The 12,190-nt window shown below is 40.4% G+C and overlaps 1 protein-coding gene across 6 annotated transcripts in view; it reads right to left on the reverse strand.

Annotated features, from left to right (window-relative positions):
- Positions 1–1,882: 1,882 nt before the first annotated feature.
- The window catches only part of LOC106655577 (protein FAM102B), a 51,612-nt gene continuing 41,304 nt past the window's right edge, over positions 1,883–12,190 (reverse strand). For 2 of the 6 annotated variants that reach the window (XM_023458999.1, XM_023459000.1), the window contains 7 exons: positions 11,661–11,781; positions 10,650–10,840; positions 10,030–10,557; positions 8,096–8,809; positions 5,929–6,201; positions 5,055–5,266; positions 1,883–4,975 (listed from right to left, as the gene is read on the reverse strand). In XM_023458999.1, the coding sequence (XP_023314767.1) occupies positions 4,851–4,975; positions 5,055–5,266; positions 5,929–6,201; positions 8,096–8,809; positions 10,030–10,557; positions 10,650–10,840; positions 11,661–11,781 (2,164 nt within the window). In that variant the 3' untranslated portion in view covers positions 1,883–4,850. The remainder of the gene's footprint in view (positions 4,976–5,054; positions 5,267–5,928; positions 6,202–8,095; positions 8,810–10,029; positions 10,558–10,649; positions 10,841–11,660; positions 11,782–12,190) is intronic. The other 4 variants (XM_014376044.1, XM_023459001.1, XM_014376046.1 and 1 more) reach the window with 4 other exon arrangements.

The raw sequence follows: 12,190 nt of genomic DNA on the forward strand, positions 1-12,190 counted from the left end.
AAGCACCAAAGGTCAGTCCACGAAGGTCGGAAAGATTACGCATGCGACAAGTGCGAGAAGAAATTTGGAACGAAACAGACATTGCGTTTACACCAAAAGATAGTTCATGAAGGACGTAAAGATTACGCATGCGACAAATGCGAGAAGAAATTTGGAGAAAAAGGAAATTTGCTCAGACACCAAAAGACAGTCCATGAAGGTCGCAAAGATTTCGCATGCGACAAGTGCGAGAAAAAATTTGGAGCGAAACTGAGATTGCGTTTACACCAAAAGATGGTGCATGAGGATCGTAGAGATTACAAATGCGACAAATGCGAAAAGAAATTTGGAGAAAAATGGATTATGATTCAGCACCAAAAAACAGTCCACGAAGGTCGTAAAGATTACGCATGCGACAAATGTGAGAAGAAATTTGGACAAAAATCGACCTTGCTCACCCACCAAAGGACAGTCCACGAAGGTCGCAAAGATTACCCATGCGAAAAGTGCAACAAGAAATTTGGAAAAATATCGACTTTGTTTCTGCATCACAGTACAGTACACGAAAATCGCAAAGATTATGCTTGTGGCGAATGTGAGAGAAAATTCGGAAATAAAGGCAATTTACAAAGACATCAAAATTTAATTCACAAAGGTCGGAAATATTTCACATTGCGTCAAGTTTGAGAAGAATTTTGAAGATATACAGCAATTGCTCAGACACCAAAGAACAATCCTTGAAGATCAAAAAGATTTAGTATTTTAGCAAAAGATTGACCAGACATCAAAAAACAGTCCACGAAGGTCGGAAAGATTTAGTATGTGACCAGTGCGAGAAAAATTGATGATAGACAATTGTAAATATGTATCGGTGCATATTCATACATGCTTTTTTTTATATTACAATAAAAATTGTGCTGTTAATAATACTAATTGTACATTACCTGAACCTCGGACGTTCAACTGTCATTACACCTTTGTAAAATTTTGATTTTGATAAATTGTCTGACAGGCCGATTATTTCTGCTACGAGAGAAATGATCGGTAATAACAATATATATCAGAAAATCCCAAAGTGCAAACCGTTTTTTAATTTATTATTTAATCAACCAATTAATGTACTCTGAATTTTTTGAAAAGTGATAAAAGCTTGTTAAAACTGAATTATTATACCTGTATCAATGATGCGTTGTTGTTTAACACCCTGAGATTCGAGGAATTCATTTTTTGTTAATTTTTTTTAATATTTAAATTTGGTGGGTATGAACAATGTTAACAATCTAATGTCTAACATGGTACTGAAGCCACGACTGTCTAAGACACTTCTTCGTATCGCTAATTTGGCTTTAGTGTCTAAAGTTTTAACTTAATTTGAATTCAATACAAAAATTAAAAAATGCAATGAGCGCGAGAGTGACCTATGACAGTTTTTAGAATAAAAAAATACAACTATTTTTTCAATTACGATATTTACAACAACGAAAAATGCTGAATGTTACGAAATGATAAATAATTATCAAAAATAACGCAATAAATGCATTCACATACGGACACCTGTTATTACTGCGTACTTCTGGGCAATAACAGTATTATAGATCAGCCGTGCACTAGCAGTATTTTTCGCGTTTTTCCAGAGATGTAAATTAGTCATCGATTTACTTATCTCTTAAACGTTAAATAATATTGAACAATAGTAAATGATGGTGAAAGTTTAGACAGAATAATAAATCAATTGTTTCCGAGGTTGCTTGAACAAGATTAACTTTGGTAATTACTCTAAAATAAATCCGCGTTTATGGCTCTATTTCCAAACACGAATTATTGGTTTTATGGCTTTGCTAAGTGGTGAGCAGGTGTTGATAATATAAATTTCTGGGTAAAAAATCATCGAGTTCATGAAAAATTTTGTTATAACGCAAGTTTAATATACCATTCAGTATTTACAGGCTAATAAGAGACAGCGATGAGCATCAAATTTAGAGAAATACATGAAAATGATTTGTTTGCATGCTTGCTCGTTTGAAAGATTTCATATCAGACTTTTTACAAAGAATTTGGTAAATTTGGAAACAAGTAGTTACGTTTATACAAAATTGATACGCAAGATAAGCTAACATTCTGAATCAATTTATAATTGTTTTTTAAAACAGGAAGGACAGAACGGCTTAAATACATAAAATACATTTTTTGAGTATAATTGTATATGCGTGAATAAAAATCATAATCTCAGGCAGAATCCTTTAAACGCTAAATTTTCATAAAGAATTATGAGCTTTTTTCGCACAAACTTCCAACACAAAAGTACTTATTTATCAATTATCTGTACACGTGGTCGTTTTTGCTTTTCTTTTCAGTCGTTAATGACTAAAACTTATTTTTGACACTTATTTGATGCAGCGCTTACGATAATTATTTCTGCGTAGCTTTAAAATTAAATTTAAACGCGATACATACAAATAATACCGACGCCAAAACAAGTATAGAAGACAGTGCTTTTTCGTAATTAAGATGTCTAGTTCAGAGACGAGATTTTATGTTGAGCATGTTACAAGTTTTGGTAATATAATATCAACTTTGCCATCTTGGAATTGCAAAGTATTGATTTATGTATCAAATTCAACCAATGCTAAATTAATCTTTTTTTACGTTCTTGTAATGTATCAAGCATATAATAGAAAAGTATTTATGCAAAACACTGTACAAAGCAAACATATTATAAGAGTACCACCGCATCAGTCGGTTGGCAGTACAGCGGCAATTTGATGACGTTTTATCTGAATCCAGATTGAGCAAAAAAAATTGTTCTTAATTTACATTACTTAGCACTTTTCAAATGATCGTTATTACTTTCTTATGTTGTTTTATTTGTTATTACCTACAAGATTAAAATTTACTTTGTTATCAACTTAATTTTTAGTAACATTTTTTTTTCAGGATTTCACTAATGTATTTGATTATTTTCAAATCGTATCACACTCATTGAATAAGGTTATCGTCGATGTATTTTCGTACAGCAATATTGAATTTCAAATCGATCATTTTTTGTCAGATATATACTTTTGTCTTTGACATCGTGTTTGAATTTATACGATTGAGCTTTAAAAATAAATTCTCGACCTGTACACTTGAATAGCGTCCATAATTTTTTGTCCTTATTTACAAACTTGTTATTCGTTTCGCCATGAAATACTATATTCGATATTTTTTTTCATTTTTAAAATGCACATGATTCCTACTACACAACGTACGTACTATTTTTAATCAAAAAATGTATAATAACCAGCCATCTACGTAACAATTATAAAACTATATTTACAAATTGCTACTTTAATTGCGGATTACAGTGACCTGATTATTACGAACTGTATAAAAAAGAAAGAGTCCAATCGAAGCAGTAAAATATATACATTGTCAATAACAGGAATTTTCACTCCATAATGTAAGTAAAATATTATCGCATCGATCAAAATCACGGAAGAAGTGACTGAATGTTTGGCAACTAGTTGACGGACGATTTGAATTGTCTCATTAAGATTCAAACATCCATAGACACATATTTTGATTAAAAAATTTTTTTCTCTGGAAAAAAAGCTTCGATATAAAAAAAACTCATACCTAGGAAATGTACAAAGAAGACTCGGCAACAGTCTTTCCGAACAAAATCTAATGAATTTGTCATCGTTCAGAGCACCTCAGAAATTGAACGGAAAAAAATTTTTCTTGTAAAAAATAAAGTTCTAAGGAATGATAAATATAATTGATGGGTCATCGGTAATATCGACGTCGCGCTCGACGCATCAAAACGCAAATCAACCCCTCGCGTACCAAAGTAATAAGGAAGAATATCGGCCATTGACTTTCCGAAGTACAAAAAAGAAAAAGTCACTTATTATTCCTAATGCGCTCTCGGACGCGACTCTCGCAAAGATTATCATTTTCTCTTCGCTATTTTTTTATTTTCAACCACGCGCGAGCTCCAGTCAACTTTTATTTCTTTATCATCTAGTAATTATTAAATTTTTTTTTCTTCATATAATAAATATACATACACCTATTATTTACAAAACAAAGGTTTTTTTTCCGCTCTGGCGCAGAGATTAGTCCTAGGACTCGGATATATTTATAATATTTATATTGACTTATTTACTCATCGATGCACCACGACGATTTTTTTTTATCCATAATACTAAAAATTTGTCGACGAGTCAAAATCTTGTGCTTGTCCTCTCGCGCGTAACGGAAGAAAAATGTACATCGTACACAGAGCGAGTACACACACAGGCAGGTCTCTCGAGTCCTGCGCTACGACGCTCGGACCTCCCGATAATTTGTTCGTTAATTTATCTTTATTTATAATCGTTATTTTTTTGTCGTTTTTTTTTTCTTTGTCGTTATTATTATTATTATTATTTCTTTGCCTATCTAATTAACACCAATAAAGAGCGAAACTACGTCATCGGCAGGGAGCTGCTGCTGGTGGCGTGCTCGAATCACAATCTGGTGAGCGAACGCGCGCCACCACCGACAACGCCGTTATTGAAATGATGATGATGATGATGATGATGCGACGCGGACGCGGTCTTGACGGTGCCGATGATCTGCAGCTCCTGATCGGTGAGCAGTTCCGGCACGAGGGCGAGTCTCTCGTGCTGCTGCTGCTGGGACCTCGTCATGGAGCTGTTGTTGTTGTTGATATTGCTGGCCGTGGCGGCGTTGGAAGCGACGGCACTGGTGCAGGTGATGATGATGGTACCGGCCGTAGTGGCGGCATTGTTAACGTTCGTGGAAGAAGAAGCAGCAGCGGAGGAGGCGGGGGTGGCGGCGGCGGCAGCGACGACGACGGCAGCGGCAGCTCCCGTCATGGCCTCCTGTTATCTGCTGCTGTTCTCCTCCATCACCACCTGCTTGAAGACTCCGGCCGGCATCTGGGCCTTGACCTCGTGCGAGCCCAGCGCCGTCGTGCCGTCCTTGGCTATGAACAGTTGCAGACCCGTGGCTAGAATAGCAAAAAAGAAAAGGAATGAGTTGTTGGCATTTTCAACTTTTTTAAAAAACAAAAAAGAAGCAAAGCTTACTCTCGGATGACTCGAGCACGGAACCCTCGAGATTGGTCGCCTTGATGATCTCGTCGATGAGCGAGTCCGGATTCGGCCTCGTCACCTCGACCCGGCAGATGGTCGCCGTGTTGCCCGATCCGTCCTCGGCCTTCTTGCGGCGCTCCAGCGCGGCCTTTGCCCGGTCGAGCGAGCCCGTCTCGCTCAAGCCCGAGCCGCCGGACGCGTTTCTGCTGAACGAAAATTAAGCCTCGTTATTGTATATCGCACGATGCATTCGGCCTCTATGTGTCGTTATGAATTTTATATTTATTTTTGCATCGATTTTTCGAGTCAACTAAAAATTAAACCAAAATGATGAAGATGAATGGACAGAGAGTGAGAGAGAGAGAGAGAGATGGAAGGATGATACAAAGAAACGTGATAATAGCATGAGAAAGTAAAACCAAACAACAGCGTAAATAAAGTGAAAATAAGTATAAGCTTTTATGTACCTAAAAAATAAAAGCAATCGACAAACTCAACAAAGCATCGTAGTAAGCGTATAACGTATAACGATCGATAATCGATTGGGCATAGGTATTTTTCATTTTGTCAATCATAAGTATATGAATAAAATATCAACAAAATGTCTAAGGTCTACACAGGGCGGGGGTTTGTATATGAACGAACGAACTCGATAAGGGACAAATCAAAAGGGAAAACCAAACGCAGAAAAAAAAGTCATGCGATAATAATTCTGCATGCATTATGTCGTTGTCGCATTAGGCTACGATAATCCTATATCGGTATCAACAAAAGAAAAGAATTCAACAACAACAACAAAAAAAAAACAACAACAACACGGCACACGATTGATTTACTGCCAATTTTGAGAGAGAAGAAATCGACTAACGGCGGAGTAATACTGTTGCGCTGTTGCTGCTGCTGCTGCTGCTGCTGATTATTGTTAACGTGCAGCTGCTGTTGCTGCTGGGCCAAGGCGGGTATGTGTGCGCCGAGGAGCTCTTGGACGATGATCGAGGCATCGTCCGACGAGTCCGGGCTGCTGCTGCTGTTGGTCGTCGTCAGCAGGGCGGACAGCTTCGAGCCGCCACCGCCACCGCCACCACCACCACATTCGCTGATAAGGAGCTTGTTTCCACGATGACCCGAGCAGACGATGTTCCTGCGTGATGATATACGCATTGTGGTTTTTTTTTTTTTGTTCAGCACAACGATTTCTTCGCAATTTCGTTTTCTCGTTAATGAGCGATGTCGCGTGAATGATGATTTCTCATTTATATGACGATCGAAGTGCGTGAAAAAGCCTTGAACTTGGCGGGAGGGTGAGCTAGGCGATTCTCAGGGCTTCGTGCCAATGGTATATAAAGGCAGGCGGGGCGAATCGCGGCCAAAAATTTTCGAATCCGCGAATTCTCTCGTGCGCCGCACCGGCATATTTAATAATAATTCGAAACACACAACGCATCCGCCTCGTGGAATATTTTCTCCTCTCTCCTTCTCGCGGTATCGCGTGTATACGAGTCCGTATGCAGTAGCCTCAGATCGATAATCATGGGATTGTAAATCATTGGCTACTGACTGTTGTACGCGTGGTTTATGGGCTAATTTATGCGCGCGCAAAAGCTCCGCAATGAGTTATTATTATGCAGTTTTGGAGAGAGAGAGAGAGAAAGAATGTTGTTTTGTTCTTTTTTTACTTGTTTCGATCTCTCGGTAAAGCCTTATCGATGATGAATTGCGGCGCGCGAAAGTATAATACGCCGATTAGATAAAAGCCCACTCGCGCATGGTAATGGCCACATTCTCATGCATCGCGACAAAGTTCGAATATCGTTTCTTTTTTTTTTAGCGATATTTTTGTTTCGTTCGTAAAAATGTCCTGTATAATATGCGCTCGATCACGCGTTAAAATTAATTTCTTTTTCTTCTTTATCCTTCGTCTCCGCGCATCGCAGTGTTATTAATTATCGAACGAGCGCCCGGGACTGCACCAAACTATGCATATATATTGCATACGTATATCCACGCGTGCACATAATGCCGCATAGTACATGCCTATCAAGGAAGTTACGAGGCGAGGCGGTATATATGCGTGCACTATACGGCGCAATGACGCCATCGACTGTTGTTATTATTATTATGATGACTAGCATTGATGCATCTCCCATATTACACGATGCATTCGCTAGATCGAGCCAAAGGTGTGCGAGTGTATGTGTGTGTGTGCGTGTGTGTGCGGTGCAGTAGGTAGTCGCGTTACAGTGCCAAGAACTCGCGACAATCTTCATCGATTTCCGCACGTGGCGATCTCGAGCTTCGCACTGGTCGGTATGATTTTTTTTCACGTTGTGAACTGTTTCTTTTTTTTTCTCTCTTTTCTTTCGATACATCATCATCATCGTCATCGCGATCGAGTGATTTTGGGTTTAATGAAGTTTGCGCTTGTCGAGTATGCTTATGTATATCATGTCTCGTTGTGAATTGCAAGCTTTGGATGACGGTATACGATTGATAAATGATTGTGTCTTTATGATGAATTTGTCTCCAAAAGAGATCGACATAACATTCACAATGCACTCGAGATTTTTATTCATTCGGTTGCTTTTAAAATTTGTCGCTTCTTTTCTACGAGAATTTGTTCGCGACTGCAAACCATAACACAGCGCATGCTCAAGCCATCGACACTATTACTATTATTACAAATCGTTGAGAAAATATACATACAAAAAAGAAACTAGTAGCAGTTTGGACTATCGAGAAATATACACTATGAGCCTATGGTAGCAGGTAAAAAGCATTCTTTAAACGATGTAATAAATATATTATAATATAAGTAATGTATAAAAACAGATGTAGCACTACGAGTATTTATAAAATAGTTAGATGTAAAGTTTTCGAAGCTGTATACACAGGTGATAGAGTATAGCGAGTGAGAGATATAGAGATAAAGTCCTCTTGGCCCCTTTTTGTATAATATGCAGAGAGATTCTCCATAGTAGTAGTAGTAGTAGTTTTTGTTTGGCACCTCTCATCCTCCTCCGCGCACACGAACTTACCTGCTGCTACTCGTGGCTACACCACCACCACCAGCAACGATCGTCTTGGCGGCGCCCGTCATCATCATCGAGATCGGCAAGCTTCGATTAAACTGCTCGGCGGCCGGGAGCGGCACCGGCGACGACACGGCTCGGGCCTGCTCGGCGAGCTGCCTCGGCGCCAGCAGCGGCGGCGAGTTGCTGCTCTTTCTCGTCGGCTTCAGGAAGCCCTCGATGCAGTCGCAGGTCTTGGACACGTTGACCGCGGCGCGCCAACGGCGCTGCTGCGTCGCCGTCGACCTGGCCACGCTCATGCCGTTCGGCGGCACCCGAAATATCGTCGTTTCTTTATTATTGTCCGTAGCAGCGGTGGTCGACGTGGTCGACGTGCCGTTGCTTTTGCCGTAACGAGAGCTCAGAGGCGTCGTCGACGTCGACGTCGTCGTGGTGACGCGCCGCGACAACAGATTCAGCGGCGAGGGCGGCGATATCGTCAGCCGATCCAGATGATCGACGATCGAGCGATTAGGCGTCGGCGGCGTGATGACCACCGACGACTGTTTGCTGCCGTTGATGAGGCTCGCGATCGTCGGATTATTATTGATGCTCGGCTCGGTTCGTTGAGTAGCCGATTCTGCTGCTGCTGCTTCGGCTGAGCCATTAGTCTGCTGCTGCTGCTGCTGGTTCTGGACGACGGTAGGTAGACGCGGCGCCCACACAGGCCACGACGGCGATCTACAATTAATTGACCCCGGCGCGATCGCGCGGGTTGCGTTGTTTTGATTTTTGTTTTTCTTTTTCGTGGTCTTGTCTCGTCGCAAAGCTTCTTCTCTTCGTCGGCGATTACTCTTTCGATTCCGTTTTCGTTCGATTTTATCATTTTTATCAAAGAGTCTACGAGCTAACTTACGTACAAATATTTCTAACAAACAATCAAGTAACAAATTGTAACAGAAAGTAAAAAAAAAAAACACAATCGACAACGATCTAAGAAATGCAACATCGATGAATGAAAATAATAAAGATAATAAATAAATCATTAAACTCATCGGGCAGTGCTTTTACAGTTTCTGGCGCGAACAAAAGAGAGCAACGAGCGCACACGCTTTTTTACAGCCATATCAATAATGGAGAAAAGTGTCAATCCTACTTAGTTTTACAAAAAAAAAAGAACGGGTGATAATTATAGTAAAAACAGCAACAACGATAACAACAATAATAATAAAAGAGTAAAATAGCAATCGAAGATAGAGAAATTGTAGATACTTTCATGCTGTGCATAGAGAGAAAGAGAGAGAGAGAGAGAAAAGTGAAAGAAAACAAAGAGGAGAAAAAAGACATTGATCATTCATAATCATCATTATGGCATTGCAGTATTTTATATATAACTTGGTGTTGTGAATGTAGTAAAGATGCAATAATTGTTGTCTTATTTTCTTCTGAATTGATGAATTTTTCATGAAAAGATGCGTGAGATGAGATGAGTATCGCGAGTATAACTTGACTTTATTTTACTTTGATCGAACCTTAGGAGAAAAAATGACGCGTATATACAAAAGGTGCATTCGGTTTCCACGCATCGATCGAGCGAAGTATAAAAAAAAATCACAGAAAAGAAAAAGAGAGAAAAAAAGAAGAGGCTCGACTTCCCGAGGTTTTTTAATGTAAAAAATAGAAAACTGCCGCTCTGAGTTTTGATATTCGAGGTTTGTTTTGCCGATCGAAGTACATAATAAGTAATGTTGCATATGTCAATCATCGCGACAATTAATTTAACCGCACGCGAATCGTTCGTATAATGAGCAATGAGTAAATGAACCTATACATATAACTTTCTCTCTTTCGGGTCTTTTCGCAATTAAAATGCACATAATTATGTAATACACATGGCCGTTATGTATCATCGTCGAATTATCATGATAATAATTACGTTAAAAAAAATCCCGCCAACTCACCTGATGTGGCCGCTATCGCCGCTGCTGCTCTGTCGGCTGTGTTGGCTGTGCGAGTTCAACGATCCATAACCCGAACCCTTGCTCAGCTGACTGGTATTGCTGCTGTTCCTCGAGTGTCCCGACTCCGTGTGCTGCTGTTGCTGTTGACTGGTCGCGTCGTTTTGCTGCTGCTGCTGTATCAGCTGTAGCTCCAACTGCTGCTGCTGACTCGTGAGCGCGACGTTGATCTCGTTCAGGGCGACGATGTCGTTGCTCTCGTGACTGCCACCGGTGACGCCGCTGAGCAGCTCCGAGGCGAACAGGGCGGGCCTCTTCTTGGGCAGACTGCCGAAGCCGCTGCTGGTGCTGGCTATGCTGCCGGCGAGCGAGCCCGTCGACACGTAGTCCTCGCGGGCTCGATCGCCCACCACGGAGCCGGCCACCACCACCGCGACGGAATTGGCGTCGGCGAGCTTCTCCTGGGACGAGACGACGCCGCCCTTGTCCTCGCCCGGTATCAGGGCGGTCTGCTTCAACGACGGCGACGGTCTATAATAATGCGAGAGAGGGCCAACGATTATATTTTTTGTTTTTTTTTTGTCGTCGGTCTCGTAAAGACTGTGTTGTTATATAACACTCACACTTTGAAGAGAATGTCGCCCGACAGCATGTTCATCTTGATGGTGAACTTGAGCACGGAGTTGTCCTGGCGGTGCCTCGTGTCGTAGCCCTCGAGCAGGCGCTTGTCGCGGCAGAGGCCAGCCCCCGCGAACTCGGCAAGATTCAGGTCGCTGAAGCCGAGCTTCTGGAAGGACCTGCCTCCCTTCGATTCCTGAGCAGAGTGTGAGACACGGTCAGACAAATTTATACAATTTCATCGAAATTAGATTAATCGATTGAAAACCACCTGCTTGGACTTATACACTCATTTGAACTTTGCCCACTTGCAGATTTGCACGATATAGGTACTCGCCATCTGGCGGTAAATTCTGGCTTTAAATGTGATTACATTTTTGTGAATTTTTTCAGCAATTTCAATCGCAATGGTCAAATGTAGGTAAGGAGTTTAACCTTTTGTTATTTATTTTTTCTTTAAAATTAATGTATGTCACTGCATTTTCATATATTTATCGTGTAATTTATGCAAAAAAAATCAGAACTGATAAATTAATTATCAGTGCCACTAATAGTTTTTTTTTTTAAATTCAGTATAAGTCACTTTAATTTTAATGTGATTTTCCACTAAAACAAAAGATTTTTTCAACAGTATAAAGTACAAATTAATTTTCTTGATTGATAAAAACGAGACAAAAAAGAAAAGCAGCAAAATCGCGGCACACATCTTTCCCTCTCGATTTAATTGTTTCAAGTATAAGGGGGAAAAGAAAAAAAAATCGAGTTAAAGTCGCACACATTGGATTAAATTGACGAAAGAGAAAGAGAGTGAAAAAAGCGTCGTCGTCGTAGTCGCGGACTTGATAAAGTTACGCAACTCTATAGCGCTGCAAGTAGGTCACCGAAATCTTGAAATACTTTTTTTTTTCTCTCTTTTCTCGTCTTTTCGTTCGGATACACGCGGTCGCGCGTACCCCTCAATTTTCTAAATCGTGCTTCTTTTCGGACTCTAACAAAAATAAATGTTTCTCTCTTACCTTTCTAACGGATATTCTTAATGTACAGGGATCTAGTACGCCCGTCGACGCATTGGCACTCATTTTGCAGAGAAACTTGAAAGTCGCGTTCCATCTGACCGTGTGATTTCGCACTTCCTCCCTGTAACAAAAGAAAAGACAAACGTGTACACATTATTCGGCTGTCGTAATATTTTTTACAATCAATATCGCAGTAGTAAAAGAGGGTAGAAGAAAAAAAGGAAAAAAAAAAAGAATTTTTTTGGCAACTATCCAAAGTGCATCGCGCGATGGTCACGCGACGACGATTCGTATAAATTTTTTAAGCATTTCCAAGTCGCGCAGCGACGCACACTCGTTCAAGAGAGCTTCTTTTCTTTCTCTCTCTTTCCCTCAAAACGAGCTTTCGACTTTTTTGACTCGTGCGGATTTATTATTACGAATACAATATGTACACGCTCGCGCAAACGAGCAGTCGGAATTCTTTTCGTAGTTGAAAAGTCAAGAGAAAGAAGCCCTTGGGGGGGCCAATGGAAAAATAATAATACACG

Source organism: Trichogramma pretiosum, unplaced genomic scaffold (assembly GCF_000599845.2).
Source record: "Trichogramma pretiosum strain Unisexual culture from Peru unplaced genomic scaffold, Tpre_2.0 scaffold73, whole genome shotgun sequence".
In the NCBI taxonomy this organism is placed as follows: domain Eukaryota; kingdom Metazoa; phylum Arthropoda; class Insecta; order Hymenoptera; family Trichogrammatidae; genus Trichogramma; species Trichogramma pretiosum.